The following is a 22120-nucleotide window of genomic DNA, read 5'->3' as shown; positions in this document are numbered from 1 at the left end:
CCAGTATGGCAGGATTTCTCCAGGGCATCTTATTGCTATGCTGCAGCATCATCTCTGTGCTAGATCTCTGCACGCCTTCAAAAGAAACAGTTCATGGCAGTGCTGTAGAGCCCTTCCAGCTGCTCTGGACCTTCTCTGGCCTAGGGGAAAGCAGGGACAAAGGAGTTCTCTCTGGCTGAAAATGCCACTTTGCTGACCCTCAGCTAGCAGGCTGGAAGGACCATGAAGTCTGGAAGAGAAGGAGCAGGTGGCTAGAAGGGGCTGACATGTCCCAATATCAGCCACCCTGGATTGCACTCTGCTTGTCCTTATCTTGTCACTCCATGCTCCCTCCCTTGGTGCCAGGAAAGGAGGTCCCTGCAGCTCGTACATCTCACCCTGGTGCAGAGCTCAAAAGTGAGCTCTGGAGCTTGGCTGCACTCATCCTGGTGTTCACAGCAACATACTTCTGGACCCTCTTCAGACTCAGAAATGAATTGCACAGCAAGAGAGCAACGCTGCATGCCTGAGGAAGAGTTGTGCCACATCATTATTCCCTGGGATGACCAGGGTCCTCCCAAGGGAACTTGTCCAATTGAGCACTGCTGATCTTTTCCTGATATGCAGCCCTGATATGTGTAGCTCCCCATTTTTACGGATGACTGCAGGAGCTCCCAGGGCACAGAGTGAAGCCCAAAGCTTCATGCTGTGCCCTTACCAGTCTGCTGGAGACCTGGCTGAACTCGCTGAAGATGTGCATCCCCATATTCCATGCTGAACACTGGAGCTGAACTCTTCATCTGCCAGAGGGAGACTGCAGTCATCATCCCTCCTGTTTGAAAGCCAAAGGGAAGCTTGTTCTCACCGATCCAGCCCTTATGCCCCTTGGAGAGATGATGAGGACACAGAAGAACCCTTTACCACTGGGACCGCTGCTGTGCTTTATAACCAGGCCATAAATTGACACCGCAGAGCACAGGGACCTGCTCTTTGCTCTGCGAGCTCTCACTGACTGCTGGGAGCTCATCACCGGCAGCCCTGACAATGCACTGACACTTTCCCAGGTGCTCCCAGCCACTGCTCAGTCTGGCAGCAGTGCCACCTCTTGGCATTAACTGTCCTGGGAAGAGGAAGAAGAAGGGAAATATTTGTCTAGGTTAGACCCAAACCAGCAGCCCACTGGAACTGCCCTGCCAGATTCAGCCCATAGGCAAAGTTTTTTCTGCGCGTGCCGCCTCTTCATAAACCATCTCCTCTTGCCACTGGGGTCTCATTTGCTGAAAAAGAGAAGAAGAGGTGTGCATTGAAGCAAAGCTCAAATTCCAGAAGGGATTTGTCGAAGCTCCTGGGTTTCACCTACAGGCAGGACAGAAAACTGGCGAGTTTGGATGAAGCAATAGAGTCCCAGAGTGACTCCACTTCTACAGACACAACTACTTTATAGGGACTGAATGTTACAATAATACAGTAAGCTAAAGGAACAGGATGGCTACAAGTAGCTCATGTGTGTCTGCTCATTATTGAGCTAAGAGTGTTATCCCTTCTTTGTTGTGATGTATAATTGCCGAGTTAGATCACTAGCTCTGCAGTAGGGTGTCAGCTTGGCTGGGTTACCTACTCTTTGTATAGTGCTTTGGATATACATGCACCACTTTTAGCCAGCTCCTGCTTTCAGCCTGGCCACCCCACCCCCTGACCGTGTCCCATGTTACTGACTGCCAGAATGGATCAGGGCTCTGAGTGCATCTAAGGGCTGTCATGGGCTCAGCGGTATTCCCACAGCTCAAGCTGGGTGAGCAGAAATGCCATTGTGCCTGATCATGGCAAATATGAGCCATGAGGGAAATAAAATACATGAGGGGCCAGCTCTGCTCTCCGTGCCCAGCCTGCTGTTGCACTGGAAATCTGGGTGATCTGGGGGTGGGAACACACAAGTGACTATGTACCCTGCCTGGAGAGACCTGGTGTGAGCCAGGGACTGTTCACAACCTGCTGTTTTCTGTCAGGTGTGGTTCAGGCCTGCCATTTCTGAAGAACTGGGGGCTTTCCTGAGCCTCAGAGACTGTACTATCTCTTCTGAAGAAAGTCATCTTATCACTCCCTAATGGCTGGCTGTTGAACCTAAGCACTTATTTTATGAAGTTTGCACCCAAGGCACTTGAATCCAAGAGTTGGGAGATTAAGCAAAAAGTTCAGAGACATTTCTCTGCTGTGTACCTACACACAGCACTGCAGATGACTTAGGTGCTTTCTTATGAGTACTCAGACCTGTCAGGGTGGTTCTGATAGCACCTGACTTTGGGTAGTACAGGTGCCGGTTGCAAATGCGCTAGCCTCTTGCTATTATAAATTACAGAATAACTGAGGCAGAAAGGACCTCTCAAGGGCTCTAGTCCAACCTCCTGCTCCAAGCAGGGCCCTCTAGATCGGTTTGCTTAGGGCTGTGAGCAGCTGAATTGTGAACATCTCTAAGAGTATTGTTCCTAGAACCTCTATGGGTCCCTGTTCTAGTGTGTGTTTGTTTCCTCACGGGGAACAAATTTTTGCTAGTATTTAATCAAAATTTTGCATGTATACAAGATCCTCATTCTAGCACACTATTCCTTACATGTTTTCTGGTTTACTGGTGCATAGCAGAGTCTAAAGGCAATGTTTGTCAGGGGACAACAAACTCTTCTTTCCCTCCCCATGAGCCCAAACACTTGGTTTTCTTTTCAGCGTTCAAAATGTCCTCTTCGTCTTCTGAGTACTTTTTTAAAGGGCATCCTTCTTCCTCTGTGTAGGAGTGGAGTCCCCAAAATATGCAGGTTTTTCCTCTCTTTGGGCTCAGTCAGATAATAACACATGCTACTAAGAGTTCACAGACCTTTATGCCCAGAGTTTAGGACATCTTTACCTTGGCTGACCCAGGCAGATGGCTTGCTTACTGCCTTCTCCTATTTGACTCTGACACGAGTGTTAGCTAGCTTTCAACCAATAACAATACATATAGTCAAGTTTTAAACTTAGAATACGGTTGCAAAACTACCTATCTTCCAGACACAAAAACTGCCAAAACTGCATGTTGCCCCCTGCATTCTCCAGGAGAAACTGGCTGCTCGTGGCTTGGATGAGTGTATTCTTTGCTGGGTAAAAAACCTGGATGGGGGACAGGGCAGATGGCCAGGGGTTTTCTAACCCAGAGCGAGAGCTGAGCCTCTCAGGGCAGGGCACGGCACTGCCCTTGGGGCTGGGGGCAGAGATGCTCGGGGCTCCCCATGGCAGCAGGTGCCCAGAGAGGCTTTGGGGATGTGCCGGGTGCTCGTGGCTCCATGGGACGCTGTTGTGTGGCAGGGATGGGGCCTTGGGAGACTCTAGTCTGGTGTCCCTTGCTCTTCCATGGGGCGCAGCCCAGCCAGGGGCTAGACATGAGGGCGGCTTGGGCAGGATGGGCCCCATGCTGTCTCCAGCCAGAGCCTGCGGCCCCTTCATGCCTGTCGACACCAGTGCCCAAATGCTTTCCTGGGACAGCCCGTGGCTCCCACCCATGCAGTGCTCACAAACCCTGCCCTTGCTCCCTCCGACCTCCCTCGCACTCTCTCCTACCTGCCCCCAGCTCCAGGCGGCTCCTGCCCCGCTACCCCAGCCCCATGCTCCCTCCCACCCAGCCCCACTGAGCCCCCTTTTCTCCCCCTTTCTCTAGGCCATGGCTGTGGCAACTGCCCTCATCCTGGCTGTGCTGGCCGTCCAGCATAGGCTGAAGTGTGATCACGAGATAGATGTGGTCACATCCAAGCGGATGCAGCAGTGTGAGGAGTATCTGCATCAGGAAATGATTGGGCTGCTGTGGGAGATCGAGCGGAGCAGGTATGTGCAGGAAGCCATGCTCCTTGCATGTGGCCACAGTGGCCATTTTGGACCATTGCAGGAGCCGTGGTCCTGCTCGCTGAGGTCCGCTGGCTGGCCAGGGAAATGAAGCTTGCTTCTGCCAGCTGCAGTGAGCAGGACAGCTCCAGCAGCAAGGAGGAGGAGGAGGACAACAAGCAGGAGGAGGAGGAAGACCTCAGTGGTGCACACAATGGTGTCAGGTCTTTGGCTGTGTCCACCCCATTGCCAGTGCAGGGCCTGCCTGACACGTGCAAGGTGCTGAAGGAGCTGGTGGGTGGCTTCCTTGATGTCTGCCGAGTGCTTTGCAAGAGGACTTTCATGCTGCAGATGCATCCAGCCATTGGGACGGACAGCACCTATGAAGCGTGTCCACAAGAACAGCATTGCCTACCGCCTGCTCCTGCAGCCACCCCCGGGCTCTCTTTCAGCCTGGAGCTAGACACCACGGGGCAGCTCCCAGCAAGGCACTCCAGCATCCATGTGGTGCTGGAGTGCAGGTGCTCGAGGGAGCAGCTGCTGGGGTATATTTTGTGCTTCCTCCACCACCCCGACGACAAGCTGTGGAGGGATCAGAGCTTGTACCTCCTATGCACCCTCTGCACATGCTCCTACTTAGGCTTGGAGAAAATCGCCTGCTGGGTCCAACATTTGGTGAGATCAGCCTGGCTGCTTTTGCCTCAGTCACACCACTGCCAGCTAGTGGTGCTGCCCTCCTCCCGGTCCTGCAGGTTCCAGCTGACAAGCACCTCCAAGATGAACATCTTCACTGAGATGATTTTTGCAGTGCAGCAAGGCAGCTCAGGCACCTACCTGAGCCTTGAGTAGGCAGAGGCCAGCTTTACCAGCAGCACACGATGGCCTGAGAGCTGCACTGTTGTCGAGATGCAGCTTTTCAGACTCATGGTGAGGCACACCCAGCAGGACAATTCCCAGCTCAGAGGTCTGCAGCTCTGCACCTGTATCCTTGCGGTCACAGGCTTTTCCACCCATGCCTGTGACCCTGAGGACCTACTTTCCTCTCATGCTGGTGGGGCCCGGGCAACAATTTTGGACACTGGGACAGAGAAGCTGCTCATCCCAGAGACTGCCTGGGGAGTCTGTGCCACAGATCTGAGCATGGAGATGACACTGCTCAAGAAGAGCTCAGCATAACTGGAGTTAGGGGCACTCTCCCCTGGTCCAGCTGAAGATGCCATTGTAACTGAGGCTCCTGTTACCACCTGTAATGGGATGGGACCACCCGTCCTGTTGGAAAGAGTTGATCCCCTCTGGGACCTTTAGGCGATGCAAAGATGACAATAAATGAGCTTGTTTTAACCAACCCTCTGTCTGTGAGCGTCCGTGCAACACTTTGTTGGGGAATATGGGGAGGCAGCAGGTTGCTACCTGCTCAGATGCAGAAGCAGTGGGGTGGCGTTTTGAGGTAAGTAGTACCAAACCAGAATGCTTCCCCTGACCACTTTTTCCTTTCTTTTCCAGTTTTCTGCTCTGCTTCCATTTTAAGGGGAAGATGCCTCTGTGCATGTATACCTGATGGGAGCGAACAAGGGCAGGGGAGCCAGCTCTTTCCTAGTAGTGACCACTGACAGGACAAGAACCAATGGGCACAAATGAAAAAATGTGAACTTCCATCTGAATGCAAGAAAGCACATCCTGACTCTGAGGGTGTTCTAACACACACGCAGGCTGCCCGGGGAGGTTGTGGAGTCTCCAACCTTTGAAAGTCATCTGGACATGGGCCTGGGCAGCCTGCTCTAGGTGGCTGTGCTTGAGCAGGGGGGTTGCACTAGACAAAGCTGGGGCAAAGCAACCCCTGGGAGCCTGACAGCATTGCCCCAGGGCAACCCCTGGGGAGGTGAACATCATGATCTCCAAGCGGTGAGCCCTCTGCACAGGGAACAAGCACCACGAGTGCAGAGCGGGGGTCTTGATGCTCTGCTTGCTGCACTGGTGAGGGGCTTGGGAAAGAGCCAATGCAGAGGAGCAGCTTGAGAGCTGGAGGCACAGCAGCTAAGGCAGGCACAGGAGGGAGGGGTGTCCTGCAGCACCAGGCATCCCCTCATCACCATTTGGAAATAGAGTCTCTTTTGGAACAACGATCTCTCCCCAGCACAGCAAGGACAGTGACCCTGCCATGGAGAGGTCCCATCCCGCCCCAGGGATAGACACCATCACCCCCACATCAGCGCCACAAAGGCACCAAGAGCACCATCATGTCTCTACAAGCGCAAAGGCCAGCACCAAGGGAGCCGATCCATCTCACGGGGTGACAGGGCAGGAATGAACCATCCACGGGCCGTGTCACCTTCTCTTACACATGCACACTTTGAATTCCTTTGGGTGGCCTGCCTACAGTCACAGGCAAATAGGGCAAAGGTATGTGTAGGTTGTTCCTGGAGTGCGTGGAAGGTAACTTCCTGACACAGTTGGTGAGTGAGCCAACTAGGGAAGGTGTTCTGCTGGACCTGTGTTTGCGAACAGAAAAGGACTTGTGGGTGATGTGACAGTTGGAGGCCGTCTTGGGCACACCGATCATGAAATGATAGAGTTTTTGATTCTCGGAGAAGTTAAGGAGGGTGGTGAGCAGAACTGCCACCTTGGACTTGTGGAGAGCAGACTTTGGCCTGTTTAGGAGCCTGGTTGACAGAGTCCCTTGGGAGGCAGTCCTGAAGGGCAAAGGAGTCCAGGAGGGCTGGACATTCTTCAAGAAGGAAATCTTAAAGGCACAGGAGCAGGCCATCCTGGTGTGCTGAAAGATGAGCTGGCAAGGAAGAAGACTGGCCTGGCTGAACAGAGAGCTTTGGCTGGAACTCAGGGAAAAAAAGAGTTTCTGACCTTTGGAAGAAGGGGCAGGCAACTCAGGAGGACTACAAGGATGTCGTGAGGTTATGCAGGGAGAAAACTAGAAGGGCCAAAGCCCAACTAGAACTTAACTTTGGCTACTGCCATAACAGACAATAAAAAATGTTTCTATAAATACATTAACAACAGAAGGAGGGCTAAGGAGAATCTCCATCATTTACTGGATGTGGGTGGAAACAATGACAAAGGGTGAGGAAAAGGCTGAGGTACTTAATGCTGCCTTTGCCTCAGTCTTGCATAGTAAGACCAGTTGTTCTCTGGGTACCCAGCCCCCTGAGCTGGAAGACGTGCAGCAGAATGAAGCCCCCATAATCCAAGGGGAAATGGCTAGCGACCTGCTACACTACTTAGCACGCATGCAAGTCTATGGGGCCAGATGGGATCCACCCAAGGGTACCAAGGGAGCTGGCAGAGGTGCTCACCAAGCCACTTTCCATCATTTATCAGCAGTCCTGGCTAACTGGGGAGGTCCTAGTTGACTGGAAGTTAGCAAACATGATGCCTATCTACAAGAAGGGCCGGAATGAGGATCCAGGCAACTACAGGCTGGTCAGCCTGACCTCGGTGCCAGGGAAGGTTATGGAGCAGATCATCTTGAGTGCCATCACACAGCATGTACAAGACAACCAGGTGATCAGGCCCAGTCAGCATGGGTTTATGAAAGGCAGGTCCTGCTTGACTAACCTGATCTCCATCTATGACAAATTGACCCACTTAGTGGATGAGGGAAAGGCTGTGGATTTTGTTTACCTGGACTTTAGTAAAGCCTTTGACACCATTTCCCACAGCATTCTGCTGGAGAAACTAGCTGCTTGTGGGTTGGATGAGCGTATTCTTTGCTGGGTAAAAAACTGGCTGGATGGCCAGGCCCCAAGAGTGGTGGTGAATGGAGTTAAATCCAGTTGGTGGCTGGTCACAAGTGGTGCTCTCCAGGGCTCGGTATTGGGGCCAGTTCTGTTTAATATCTTCATTAATGATCTGGACGAGGGGATCGAGTACTGCACCCTTAGTAAGGTTGCAGACAACACCGAGTTGGGCGGGAGTGGTGATCTGCTTGAGGGCAGAAAGGCTCTACAGAGGGATCTGGACAGGCTGGATCGATGGGCCGAGGCCAACTGTATGAGGTTCCACAGGGTTCAGTGCTGGGTCCTGCACTTGGGTCGCAACAACCCCATGCAACGCTACAGGCTTGGGGAAGAGTGGCTGGAAAGCTGCCCAGCGGAAAAGGACCCGGGGATGTTGGTCAACAGCCGGCTGAATATGAGCTGGCAGTGTGCCCAGGTGGCCAAGAAGGCCAACGGCATCCTGGCTTGTATCAGAAATAGCGTGGCCAGCAGGACTAGGGAAGTGATTGTCCCCCTGTACTGGGCACTGGTGAGGCTGCACCTCGAATACTGTGTTCAGTTTTGGGCCTGTTGCTACAAAAAAGACATTGAGTTGCTGGAGCGTGTCCAAAGAAGAGCAACAAAGCTGGTGAGGGGCCTGGAGCACAAGTCTTATGAGGAGCAGCTGAGGCAACTGGGGTGGTTTAGTCTAGAGAAAAGGAGGCTGAAGGGAGACCTTATCGCTCTCTACAACTACCTGAAAGGAGGTTGTAGTGACGTGGGTGTCAGTCTCTTTTCCCAAGTCACAAGCAATAGGATAAGAGAAAACAGCCTCAAGTTGCTCCAGGGGAGGTTTAGATTGGATATTAGGAAAAATTTTTTCACTGAAAGGGTTGTCAAGCACTGGGACAGGCTGCCCAGGGAAGTGGTTGAGTCACCATCGCTGGAGGTGTTTAAAGGATGTGTAGATGTGGCACTTAGGCACATGGTTTAGTGTTGGAGTTGGTGGTGTTAGGTTTACGGTTGGACTTGATGATCTTAAAGGTCTTTTCCAACTTAAATGACTCTATGATTATTAGATAAACTTAATCATTGACATGACTTTCCATTCACAAGCATTTCACTACTGCTCTGTGCATTCTAGCTGTATTTATGTCTCCTATCATAAGCTTAGGGAAAACAGGAACATTGTGGGGCAAGCATATCTATAAATTTACAGAACAACACCTACTCCATAAAAAAAAAAAAATCCCTGGAAAAGCTCTGAATCCCATGTAAATGCAAAGCTGATTTTTAGAAATTCAGAGAGAGAAACAAGCTACTTGGAGCTTCCCAATACTTACCAGAAGGTAAGAGTATGTATGCAGATAGCTATTGTAGAGGAGCCCCAAAGCTTCCTAAAGGACCTACTCCTCACTTTGACAGATGGTCTTCAGACATGAAGAGAGAGGGCTCACTTCAGCTGTCCGTTTACAGACATCTGCAGCTTGGTGGGTATCCAAAATATTTGAAGGGGACTGGCAGATAAGAAAAAGGACTTTGAGGAAACCCAGGCCCTTCCAGGGCAGCAGTTTGAGGCTTGCTGCAATATCCCACAGAACCTATAGTGACACCAGACTATTACTAGACAAGTTCAACATCTCAGTCCCAGCCCATTTCTCTGCTCCAGAGAGCTTCATGGTAGGATTTTTCAGCCCCTTTGCCTCTGTCACTGGGGAAGCTGGAACAGACTAGCTTAAGTAGGAGCAGTTGTAGGTCAGCAATAAATGCTTTTGCATGTAGTGTGAGGAAGAAGAATTCAGATCTGCTTAAAAGGTAAAATAAAACAAGTGTACCAGAATCTTATATAATTTCTCACCAGTTGACAAAAAAGCACTTAAAAAGGGTTAATTTTTCCTCAATGTAAAGGTGAGACTCAGTCGCAGAGGAAAATTTATTTTTTCTGAGGTTACCTAGTTAAGAATGCTCTGTCCAGAAACCCATGCTGCTTCTATAAACGTTTAGGGTTTAGAAAATGAATCAACTGCTACATGACCAGCTAGAAAATCATAAAACTAAGACAGTTCCCAGTGCAATCCTATACATGGCAATGACTGCCACAGGTCCATCTATGAGGCATCTGCCAACAGAATAACATTTTTACAAAATGGTGTACTGTAGAATCTCTTGGAGCAAACATACTTGGATTAAATGATCAGGAAAAAAGCAAGTTAACTTTGCCAAGTGAATGGGATTGACTGTTTATCAGTGACACTAATAATACAGATGAAAAGAAACAGGTCCTATCAGAACATGCATACAAACGATAATTATTAATAAACAGTCTTTCCTCCACCCCTACTGAGAACACGAAGTAAAATGAGATTTAAAAGAAAATAAATGCTGCCGCCCAGTGATCAAGATGGAAATCCGCAAGTTCAAGCTCTGCTTGCTGACTGGTTTCCCACAGGATTCAGACCACGTCTCCCCCAGTTAGACCTCTCCCTTCTGCTCTTGCTCACAGTTCTGTGCCAGCCCGGCTGTATACGAGTACAGGCTAGCACTGCACTGGTACCTAAGGGGAAGAGAGAAGTCTCTCCTGGGTGGCTGTTAATGGCAATTTTGGACAGATGTTCTCCAATAGACAAGGGTTTTCAACAGCTAGCAATATTTTTTGAGCCCTAAATGTTTCAGTGGAAGCATGGTGGGTTTGATACATTTCTGTCACACCCAAGAGAACTGTCAGGATCCCCAGTCCTGAAAGACTCTGCCAGAAATTCAAGGACAGATGCTTTCTTCCTTGTTAAAAACAAATTGTGTTACTGCCTCTGGTTGAGAAAACCTGCAAACTCTCAAAAGAGTGCCTGAAACAAAGGAGCTGAGCATTTCCGAACTACCCACAGCCAAGCTGGGAGTGGGAGCCCAGCTGTCCCAGAAAACACACCTGCAGTGCCTGCTGGGCAACAGCGCGTGGAGTCCAGGGAACATTTTGTTTATGTATGTTTCCTGGACAAATGTTTTTTTTTTTTTTTTTTAATATTTCCAGAGGAGGGAGAGTCGGAAATTTAATCAATTAAAAAAGCTCTTCTTGTAGCTCAACCAGGAACAAAATAATACCTACTCTTCATTAGCAAAAGCCAGTAAGACATCTTCTGACCTTCATTTGACCTAGAGGGATGGCTGCACATTCTCCTCCCAGTCAGATGAAGACTGTGCTGATCCTGGGAAGCTAGAAAATATCATAAAATCCTAATCAAACAAAATATTATCCAACCATTTGAGCTCAGACAGAAGAGAGATCATTTCATATCTTGTTTCACAATCATGCCATTCACCTAGTATAATCCCTTGTTAGCCTCATGCAGATGTAATAAGCTAATGAGAATACTTGGCATAAGGTTTGTTGATGTCTAAAGGTTACAATAGCATCCTCTATGTTACCAATTTTAGCTAGTTCTTAAATACCATGAGTAGATGCCAGTCAACACTCTGAGCAAAGTGACATAGGGATTTTAACGCCTCTGATGATAAATCAAACATGGTGGTCACCAAACACTGGTGAGAAGTCCTGTACTAGTCAGTTTTTAATTTCAAGGAGGCTAGGATGTTATCAATTCCTATCAGAGCCAGGCATGGGATGACTGAATGCTATACACCAGGCTGTTGAAGAGAAATACACCTCTTTGATCCAGCTGGAAATATATGTTTAAACAGTTTGAAGAACAGCAGCAAGTATAAAGCACAGTCTAAAATGCAACGAGAGAGCAAAAGGAAAGTTGGGTAACCTAGCTACAGCAGTTGCAACAAACTCAAGGAACTGTTCCACCCAAAACCCACTTTGCCTAAAAGGTGAATAACAGTAAGAATCAGGAAAATAAAAAACTAATTAAGAGAAGTTTACCAAAATAAGGAGATTCTGGGCAACTCCTGCTTTCAATGATTATGTTTATTTATCACAATAAGAAAAGCAATGTAAAATGTTTAAAAGAAAAATAATGTCAAGAGAAAAGAAGTATTTCTGCCTTGGTTTAGTAGAAAAGTTAATGCCACCTACTCCAAGGAGCTCTGGGTACCAAGACTGAGAGGGTTGCTAGACCCAGTGCAACATGGCTATGGCCTCAGCGTCTGGGTACTTCATCACGCCCTGAGCCTGCCCGATCACCTTCCCCTCCAAGTAACATACTCCAGAAATAGGAAGGACTGGAGCATAGGCAGGCTTCAAAAACCTCCTTGCTGGGTGACTTCCCTGAGCAGCAGAGGCTAGAGTTGCCAGCCGGTGAAACCCTTCCTGCAGCCAAAGAGGCAGCTGGGTGACAATTTTGGGAACAAGCAGATTGGTGTCCAAATTTTGGGCAACTAGAGCATGTGGAAGTCATCAGTGTTGACCCACTCTAGCCCGCAATGCAAGACCTCCCAGGCTGTCTTTCCCTCTTTGCCACTTAATTTTGCTACTCTAGCACTCTCTCATTTAGACAACTTCGTACCTCACTTGTATGTAAAATAGACCTCTAACAGCACCACTGAAGGCAACTGGATTATGTCACAAGAGTAAGGACTCATCATACAAGTAAGCCTTCTCTTAAGGCTTCATAGGAAGCCTTAGAGTCCTACTCTAGAAGTGTAAGAGTCCTACTCTTCATATGAATAAGACCAGCATTGTCCTAAATGTAATGTACAATTTTAACTTAAAACAAAAATTAAACCCATCATACCACAATTCACCAGATTTTTGAGCTATAAAGCTTCATAAACACCCATCTGGACTACATTACTGTTTTTTTTCATGAGTTTGAGAAAAAGGGGGTTTTTTTTTTGAGTGAGGATTATGATGTGATATGATTAAACCTTTCTGGCACTGTCCCACATGCACCACAAAATTTTGATTTAAAACAAAAATTAAGTCCACCATACTGAAATTCTGAAACATCAACTTTTTGATCTATAAAGGTACATAAATGCCAAATTGGAGTACAACACTGGTTTGGAGTTTTGGGGGGGGGTTTGTTTTGGGTTTTTGAGTTTGGGAAAGGATACGAGTGATGTTTTACATTCAGCTCTGGAAGGATCCAGCTGACAGCACTGAGAGTCTTTTATTTTTCTACATTTTAGTTTTCATCCTTGCAAAGCACATCAAGAAGATGGCACTACCTAAAGCAAGAATACAACTTCACAATACACTATAAATACACTACAAGAAATGTTGAAACATTAATTAAAAATGTATCAAATGCCCATCAGGATTATTTCAGACCATGATAAGGAAACTTCTGCTCCTACATAGGAATCCTTCTCCCTTAGTCTTCATAGGCAGTCATGCAGAAGTTACTGTGAAGTGGTCTTCACCTTCAAAAACTCCAAAATGTTCTAGACAGTCCCAAGCACAAGAACCATCCCACCCATCTTCTTTGTAGAGCTCTGCTGAACGAGGTCTCTTGTCTTGGGTAAGACTAGAAAGAAGTAGGATCCGTGACATACATCTCCACTTTTCTTCACAATTTTTTCTGTCAAAATTTACCTGTGGGAATTGCCAGAACTTTTTAAATTACAGAAAATGAAGTACAGATGTCGGGGCCAGATTTGGTGAGTACTTACATGCGGTGCTGAATTCACCACTTTTCAAATACACAGAAAAATAGGAAGATTTAAAGTCAGCTTTAAGGTTATATTTTAAGCATTCATATGCTGGGAGCAGTGTTCTAGTGTAATTACGATTGTCAGCCTACACACCATTTTTTATTTTGATTTGTTTCATTTAGTGGTGTTTACAGAGACAGCTATTTTTTCTGAGTTTTTTTTTAAAGTTCCCTTGTAAGCACAATTAGTTGTCAAAATAGAAATACAAAAAGAAACAGCTTATCGTTTCCATCCACTTGTTAATTCATAGCATAGCACACAATGGCTTTGGCATTTGGTACAATTTGAAAAAGTGAAAATTTCCAGATCTGGATGTGGAAACAACAGCTGGCAGCACACAGGAACTTTCTCCAATGGATTTGCCACCAATAGAGAAAATTGATTCTCTATGAACAACTGATGACTTGTTGGGAAGCACTGGTCATCTTTCTTTTCTATCCACATATTCCTGTCTCCACATGACCACTTTATCCTAAGCTTCCCGCCCTCCAGTTGTGCCACACATGACATCCCTCCGTCAATTATTACCCTATACACGAAGGAAATGAAAGCAGGCATGTGCTGGAAGATAAGGATGGCTTCGACCTTTTAAAGGAACTATAAGACAAAAGCATTATTGTTTTTCAAAACCAAAGCCACTGATCTGTGAACATTCATCAGGCATAAAGTGTGCCATACACCTCTGCCTGCGCTGCCGCTGCCCAGCAAAGCCTGACGAAGCCATTGTCTGGGGCCAGGGCGAGAGCCAGCGCCGCTTGGCTTGGGTGAAAGGTAGAAGCCATCCATTTATTACCAACAAGCTGTAAGACAAACCAAACACAGTTCATTTAAAGCAACATGCAGAAAACAGAGGTGTTTAACAGAACAGAAGGGAATAACGTAAGAAAGGCTATGTGCCCATCTGCATGGCAACGGGTTGAAGGGAAGGATGGAACCCCAGTGCTTGCACACCCTCCTCCCTGTGGGAAGGTCTGCCAGATCCACTCCAGAGTGTGCCCTTTTACACGAGTCTTGAGTTTTCTGATTTTGCTTTAATGTTTGCTGCGGGAAGTGACTATTGCGTGCCAGCTGAGGGCGGTGACACTGGTGTCACGACCTGTCCTGGACAGAGCGGGGAGGGGTCGTGGTAAGTTCATAATTCCCTCAGGCTAAATTAAGGTGAAATGACACCAAATGATGAATTAGACATTTTATTTACAGCAGGAGCAGCCTGAACTTGGAAGGTGCAACAGCAGGTGGTGTGGCTTCTCTCAACAGGAATTGGCATGGAACTACCTCAGTGACCCGTGGTAACCATATACATCAATTCGGGGAAGACAATAAGGAGAGCCCTCCCGTTGAGTCACAAGGTTAAGAGCAGATCCTCTTGCTTTCTAGACTCCTTCTCAGAGAAGAGCCCAGGAGCAGCTGGATCCACTCCTAGTCCCAGACTTGGTCTATGGTTTTATGTCTGAAGGGATAAGGTGTAGGGATTATGGAAAAGGAGAGAGAAAGAGGGAGCGAGACAGGGAGAGAAAGAGGAAAAGAGAAGGATTTCACTGGTCCCGGGTCCAGCGTGGGTCCAGTCAGCCGAGGTGTCCAGTCAACCGCAGGGTCCTGTTCTGGTGGGTGCGTGCATGTGGGGCTTCAGTTTGTGTCCTTTTATCATGTCCTTGCCCCTCTCTTTGGGCGGGCACTTGAACTCATTAGGCTAATTAGGTGTCATGCACAGTTTGTGCTTTCAGAACCTTCAGGAAATGGGTCAGTGGGCTTGGGGGTCATTTGGGGAGTAACTTCTCCCTCTCTGCAGGCATGACCGTTGTTTGATTTTTGGCCATGCATCACCGGTGAGCTGCCCTGCTCAGCGTATCAGAACAGGGAGCTGCGCACCCTCCGGCACAGCACGCCCTCCACGTTGCTGATGTCCTGTGCTGATCGGCTTCTTTTGATGCAGTGTTCCTTGTTAGGCAGAACTTGCCCCACCGCAATGTTTTGAGACATTAACTCTTTCAGTCTCTCACAACCGGTGGCCCAGGAATGAGGGGGCACGGCTGCCATGGCCGTGCCCCAGGGAGCAGAGCCCAGAGGCCTGGGTGCCCGGGGGGGGGCAGCGCATGCCCCCTGGCTGCTCCTCCTGCGGCCCCAAACAGCCCTTCCTCGGGGCAGGAGCAGAGGGTGCCCAGGTCACTGCGCTCCCCCAGCAGGACCTGCAGGTACGGACCCCAGGGCAGAGGCTTGCTGCATGTCAGGCTGCCGTCACCAGTTTGATAGCCCCCACAGCAAACGCCCGCGGTAGCTCCCCAGGGGTCCTTGGCACCTGCAGGCTCAGAGCCTCCCAGAAACAATGAGCAGCCCCCGCCGCCAGCACCGCCTGCGGCGGAGATGCTGGGGCCTCCTTGCTCCCAGTTGGTGCCCTGGGAATGGCACTGGGTACCCGTTCATTTCCTTCTCCGACCAGCTGACCTACTGGTATACAGTCAGGACATCTCTTTCTTCCCCTATGATCTGTCTTGAATGAGAAAACAAATCGGGGTTCAGGTTGTAAGTGTACTATGGCTATGTTTGTAAACACTGGGTTTAATACACTACTTTGTTTAAACAGGCAAATTTATTTATTAAGACAGGCTACATAGAAGGCACCTTTAAGGCATTGTTTCCATTTGGAATGTCTGTGTCCCTCTCATTTTCCTGAAAAGTGGCCATCTGCCATATCAGCATCTTCCCATCTTGAAAATTTGGACATACTTTTTATTTTCACTGCAAGCAAAAGAAAAATATTTTAGAAGTGAAGCACTACACTTGAATTTAACAGAGACATTTTATAAAGCAGACTCTCCCATGTCTTTCTATGTGTTCAATTAAATGCAGCAACGCATTTAATTGCATCACTTACGGCAAATATCACTGCAAATCAACTGTGATGCAAAGATTTCTGAATTGCACAGAGAGAGAGAGAGTAACTTACCAGAGACAGCCTTACTTCAGGCTTTGTTACCTGTAAAAACCTGATAAAGCCATCTGCAGATCTGAGAAGTATCAAACCACATGACAAATCAGGCCATGAGGACTAATGTGTCCATTACAAAGCACTAATGCAAGTCAAACTTCACGGTCCCCGAAGTGGGAACCAGTTCTAATGCTTACAAAATTTCCCCCTTTCACGTGGGAATTCAGTGGGATGGGTACGCATCCTCATGAATTTCTGCATCCCTGGCTTCACTAAAATTTGAATGTGTGGTTCTCTGAACGTTGGAATCTTCTTTAAGAAAATTTTAGCCAAGTCTCCCTTAGTTTGGGAGCTAATACAACTCCCTCTTAAAAGCTCTTTAATGGGCTTAAACACAAGCTGGAAGTGACGTGCAAGTTGGCTGTTGAGAATCACCCAAGTTAATTTAGACATGACTGTTTTGTAATTCACTATGGGATATGCCCATATATCTGTTTCTACATCACCACATTACACTATTTGTCTCAGCAACTACTGGTCATGCAGCTTGTTAAGAAGGGCAGAACGCCCTCCTAAGGAGTGTGATGGACTGTACCTTAGACTCCTTGAAGTGAAATGACCATTGCTTATGACTATGAACCATTTTTCAAAGCTGAAATTCTTCCAATAAGACAAAGTGTTTTATCCGTGTTGTGTTCATGCCAAGTCAAACACTTTAAAACAACTCCAGACTGAACTAGAAAGCCACTGAGTACACCAATACTGAATTATTAAAGAAAAAAAATCAAGATAGTATCTCATCATCCTGTGCCCCTTCAGACCAAAATGCAAGTTTCTGAGCATGTAAGATGCCAGAAAAAAAAAGATGGTTAAGATAAAAATCTATCTTGTGTGTGTAACTGGATTAAATCCCATGTTTCATGAAAACATGTACATTACGACTCATACTAATTAAGAAGTATGCCCCATCATGAATTACTTAAGGAATTGAGTGGAAAGAAACAGCAGGTTTGCCTAGAGAACCCTTTGTGCTCTGTGCAATGCTGTATTCAGGAATCTACCATGCACCCATCTGGAACTGAGGGATCCTGCCTAAAAAATGAAACATCCTAGAAATGTAAGGCTGGATCTCAAAGCCCATAATTCTGCTCTGAGAAAGGATCAAATATACTGTTTAGGTCGTGAGACACTCTCCTCTCTATATCTCCACGACATGGATTTGCATTCTCTATGGGTGATACTTAGCACTTCTCTTTGACTTTTATTGTACTGATTTCAGTCCATTTCTCCAGATCCCTCAGAATTTTGATACTGTCCTGCATAGATCATTGTATCTCATGCCATTTTGCAAATTTTTATTGTCTTGTTTCTGACATCCAATTCATTACAAAAATACTGAATTATATACTACACCTGAAGGAAATCCCACTTAATAGGTCTTTCCAGTTTGGCTGTAAACTGCTGATTACTGCTTTTAAACCACAGCATTTCAAACTGCTTATGACTTCATTGTTTAACAATTTCAGCTGAATAACTATTTGTTTGCTTATGTGAATGTCAAGTGGAGCTACGTAAAATGCCTTATTAATGTCATGGAGCAACACTTCTGTTTCCTCCGACTCTGCTAGGCCAGTTATCTTGCCAAAAAAATAAATCTCACAGACTTGATCGGATTCTTTCTGACAAATCCGTGTTATCTTTGCTTACTCTCTTTTTTACCTCTGGCTATCTACAAGTCAATCACTTAGTAACTTACTCCAACATCGTTCTAGGCAGCAAAGATGGGTAGGCTCCTAACAGGTTGCATGCCAGCGCCTCTTTTCTCCCCTTTTCACAGATTGTACTGTGTGTGCCCTTTGATTCCCTGGTGGTTTGTTTGTTTTTTGTTGTTTTTTTTTTTTTCCCCCTAGACTGTAGTTTTATCAATTCTCTTTGCAATTTGTCATTTCCTTGGGTAGTTTATGATGTACTCTAGTGAAAATGTTACCAAATTCTGCAGATCTGCATACCCTTAAACACATTTTGACACACTTTGGCACTTTCTTTAAAATACTATTTCCTTAAGTGTCCTTTGACACTTTCCTTATTCTGGCCTATGTTCCCTCTATCTTGGTCATTTGGATTTTGTAAACTATCTGGTCACAATTAATCTTTCCCCCACCCCAACGTCAGAAACATCTCTTTCTTGACATCTATCTATTTGTAATTTTGTAAATGCCCATCACTGCTGTTGTGCTGCTCTCACTTCTTCCCTCTGCTGGAAACAGAAATTCTATTATTTCATTTATATAAATTCCTTTCACCATCACATTCAATTCATAAGCAGTTCCTCTCGGTTTGTACTGAGGGGATGCTCTATAGACCGTCCAGTCAAGCGTGATGAGGGGCAACAATGCTTATTAAGTACTGATTTTCTATGTTTTCAATTTGTTTTAAAAAAATGATTAAATTATTAAAGAATAAAATACCCTCTTTCAAATATTAGGAGAACTTTTCCTTGATTTTTAAACAATCTGAATGGCAAAATAGTATTTTACCCTATCATTTGGCATTCTTACTCTTCTCTGTGAAAGGAGGTACAGGAGGTTGGATCTTGAATGTAAATATTTTGTAGTAAAAGCTGCATTTTGGGTGGGATCTTTCATGTTTTCTGATGGGAGAGTGTGGAAGAGTCGGACATTATATTTAATGGCAAGGTGGCACTGTAAGAACGTGACAGCCAACTGCCCTCTGAGATGCTCCTCCTTAAGAATTACAAAAGAGAATATCCAGTACTCCCAGCTAAGTGAATCCAATCTAAGCAATTTACAGGTATCATGATAAAAGCTGTTGCAAGGCATTGACAGTTGAGAAGACACTGCTCAAACTGCACTTTAACAGAGTGTGAACGATCCAAAGCCAATAATCTATCAGGTAATTGGGATGTGAGGGTGAATATTTTGCTTGCATATAGGGAAGAGGTTAGGATGTCAATTAAGCGACTACCTGTTTGAAAGGCAGAGCACACACTCGTTTGAGTAGGTCTTTCCATCGGTCCCACAAACTGGATTGTAGTCCCTCGGACATCCAGGCACACCGTACTTGTAGCAGGCAGGCTAGGGAAGACAGGTACACGAGAAGTCTAAGACACATCGTCTGAACAGGTCTCTTGAGCCCTTTCAGATCAGCAGCTTCTGAGCTGAGAGCCGCTAAAGAATCCTGGCACACTCGTGCACGGAAAGGAGCGCTCAGCGGGAGCTGGCACAGCATTATCAAGTGCCACATTATCTTTCATGCCCTTCTGGGAATTTATCGCTTGAGGCTTGGCTTCTACGGCCTGGCACGGCTTGAGCTGCGGTGTCAGGACATATACGTGCTACAACACGCAGCTCCTTCCAACGTCTTAGCATCAGTGGGACACACAGACAGCGAGTCCCCGTGAAGGGCAACCGCAGACCGGGCCGGTAAGGGACGGGAATGACCGGGACACCTCTGCTGCAGCCCTCAGCAGGCGGGTGCCGGGCTCCCGGGGTCCCTCAGCTGTGGGGAAAGACCGACTGGGGCATCTCCGGGGGCCGAGCAGGGGTACCGGAGGGGCGGCCTGGCTCCTCCGGAGCCAGGCCGCCCCTCCGGTACCCCTGCTCGGCCGCGGGGCTCCGGAGCCAGCGCCTGCACCGGGATGCCCGGTTGGCGACACGGAGGGCAGGTGGGATCGTCCTTCCCGGGGACGACGGGGCAGGCGGCACTCACCGGGACGCTGGCAACGGCGCCGGGACGCAAGAAGAGCCCTGTGGAGAGTAACCGGCGTTAACGGCGTCTGGTCCCGCCCGGATTCCCCCCGACCTCCCCCCCTCACCCCGCCACCGGACCAGCCGGTCTCCGTTACCGGTCCCGTCCCCGACCAGCCGGTCTCCGGCACCGTCCTGTACCGTTTCTCCCGCCCCCGGATGGCCGATGCCCGCTACTGGCTTAAGATACCGCGGCCTCCCACCCACGCCGGCCGGTGCCCGGTACCGGTTCAGGTCTCCCCTCCCTTGGGACGGGACCGGCCGGGGCACGGGACCGGCCCGGTTCCTCCCCCCCCCCGCTTCCACGGGACTGGCTCGCCTCCCTCTACCGCCACCGCCCCGGCGCCGTGCGCCCGGTACCGGTGAGAAGGGCGGGCAGCAGCACCAGCACCAGCACCGGAACCGCCATGTCGGCGAACGGAGCAACGGCGGCGGGCGGGGGCGGAGCGGGGCCGCAACGGCGGCGGAGGAGCGCGGGGGGCGGCACGGGCGGGAGCGCCGGGCGCTGGGGCTGGGAGGAGCCGGGGAGGGGGGGACGACGACGGGGCCTGGATGCCACGGCGGGGGAGGGACACCTGGGGGTCGAGGACCCCGTGGGGCTTCCACCGGAGTGGGAAGGCCCCGGGACATACCGGAGAGGCAGGGAGTAAGGACCCGCCGCGGGGAGCGGTGGCACCCGTGGGGCTGGAGGCGCCGGGAGCGGTGGGGAGGGATGTGCTATCATCTTCACCTGCGGGTTTGGGGAGGGGGCAGGCACCTCCGGGCGTGGAGACGGGATCGGTACCCTCCACTCGGGGTGCTGGGGGAACGTGGGGTTGAGGGCCCCGAACGCCGTCCTTGGCAAGCAAGACTGTGACTGCCCCACCGGCAGGTCCCCGTGGGGTCGCTTATAGGGATAAGCCCTGCTGTTTCCACGGGGAACCCCCAAAATATCCAGTAGTCAGCAACTAACCAGGCTCTGCTTCTGCGATGCACGGAGCGGTGCAGAAAGCTTTAATGTCAGGGCTGTGCAGCGGGGCAGCGGAGTTAATGGTGGGCGCCCGGCGGTAATTTCAGCATTTCCCGGGTTTCCCTTGCTTGGCTTCACCTCGTTAGCGTTGCGCTTTGATTGTAGAGTGTCTTGGGCAATGCGGGCAAGTTGGAAATACACGTGCAGTGCTATGTGGCTGTTAAAAGGTCCTAGCCCCTGTCTCATCATAAAGTGACATGAGATGGCTTGTGCTGAGGTATGAGTGCGTTCCTGCCAAGCGGAAGAGAAATTAATACAGCCCCAGCAATAAAGCCAACCTGCCTGCATCCAAAGTCATGGGAATCCAGGCCAGCAGGGCCTGGAAAGGCTTGGCACGCTGTCCTGTCAGCACGCCTGGGTGTCTGGACAGCACAGCTCTCCAGAGAGTATCTCATCTGTTAGCTGCCGATAAGAGTTGTTAGCTTTGCAGAGCCCAGAGGTTAGCTCTACGCAGAGTCTGGCTCTGGAATTTTTATGCAGTTTCCTTATCTCTAGGATACGGGCTTCTCGTAAAATGGCCTACGCTTGTGTATATGAGCTGGGGTTTAGACCCTTCAAATGTTTTGGTATGCCCCATATAGGTACATATGCAGGCATCACACACATCCTTCTTGTCTCTCTGTCAGCCTCCGAGTCCTTCCAAACATGGCTTTTCTTCTCCTGTGTGTTTCTGACAGTGTGCCCTGCCTGCATGGCACCACAGGGAGGTTATTTTATTATCTGCTGAATATGTTCTTATTCCTCCAGGTAACCTCTGCAAACTGATTGCAGTGTTAGATTGCCATTCAGAGCACACCTTTGAAATTACTGCTCATTACAAGGGATGTTTCATGCAAAAGCCTCTGGCTTGGATATTTTAAGCAAGATGCCTAATCAGAACATTTGGTGGCTGGTGAAGCGTGTAGAGGGGTATTTCTTTCTCTCTGCTTGATCTCCTTCCCTAGCTTTGCCCCAGTTTTGCCTGCTAAGCCATTTTAGAAGAGGGCATCTTTCTGTTACCTTGTTATGGGTGGGTGGTTGCTGGATTTGCCATCCTTCCTGGGACTTTAGGTCCCAGCGAGATTTCCTTGGGAGAAGGAGCATCAGGGGGTTAAATACTGGAGAGAGGCTGGGGTGGGTTTCCTTGCTTCTTGAATGTGTGATTTTTCAAAGGAAAAGGTGCCAGCTGAAGGTGAGGAAAGAAAAACCAAGGGGAAGATGAAGAAAGGAAAACCAAGGGTAGGAGTTATCTAAGTTGTTCATTTCTTAAGTTCATGTCATTAAACAATTAAGA

The 22120-nt window shown here is 48.5% G+C and overlaps 2 protein-coding genes and 1 long non-coding RNA gene across 3 annotated transcripts in view; 2 read left to right on the top strand and 1 right to left on the bottom strand.

Annotated features, from left to right (window-relative positions):
- Positions 1 to 13278, top strand: part of THEGL (theg spermatid protein like) — a 39651-nt gene extending 26373 nt beyond the window's left edge. The window contains exon 10 of the mRNA XM_041125262.1: positions 12621 to 13278. The gene's annotated coding sequence lies outside the window, so the exon portion shown is untranslated. The remainder of the gene's footprint in view (positions 1 to 12620) is intronic.
- Positions 13279 to 15713: 2435 nt separating this feature from the next.
- Positions 15714 to 20288, bottom strand: SPINK2 (serine peptidase inhibitor Kazal type 2). Its single transcript, XM_030023648.1, has 4 exons — positions 20199 to 20288; positions 19801 to 19838; positions 19057 to 19166; positions 15714 to 15881 (listed from the first exon to the last, which is right to left on the bottom strand). The coding sequence occupies exons 1-4, from the start codon at positions 20245 to 20247 to the stop codon at positions 15836 to 15838; spliced, it is 243 nt and encodes an 80-aa protein (XP_029879508.1). The 5' UTR covers positions 20248 to 20288; the 3' UTR covers positions 15714 to 15835.
- Positions 19423 to 22120, top strand: part of LOC115345209 — a 35252-nt gene continuing 32554 nt past the window's right edge. The window contains exon 1 of the long non-coding RNA XR_003924753.1: positions 19423 to 19514. This is a non-coding gene — a long non-coding RNA (uncharacterized LOC115345209). The remainder of the gene's footprint in view (positions 19515 to 22120) is intronic.

Source organism: Aquila chrysaetos, chromosome 1 (genome assembly GCF_900496995.4).
Source record: "Aquila chrysaetos chrysaetos chromosome 1, bAquChr1.4, whole genome shotgun sequence".
NCBI lineage: Eukaryota > Metazoa > Chordata > Aves > Accipitriformes > Accipitridae > Aquila > Aquila chrysaetos.
The sequence above is the reverse complement of the archived record's forward strand: the minus strand, read 5'-3'. Positions and strand labels throughout refer to the sequence as shown.

What these genes read in the sequence shown, in the direction of transcription:
- SPINK2 (XM_030023648.1), bottom strand. Translation starts at nt 20,247, where the DNA reads ATGGCGGTTCCGGTGCTGGTGCTGGTGCTGCTGCCCGCCCTTCTCACC. An exon ending in GCTGCCCGCCCTTCTCACCG is followed by an intron (nt 19,839 to 20,198) that starts GTACCGGGCGCA and finishes TACTCTCCACAG; the next exon opens with GGCTCTTCTTGCGTCCCGGC. An exon ending in GTGCTCTGCCTTTCAAACAG is followed by an intron (nt 15,882 to 19,056) that starts GTAGTCGCTTAA and finishes TTTTGCTTGCAG; the next exon opens with TGAAAATAAAAAGTATGTCC.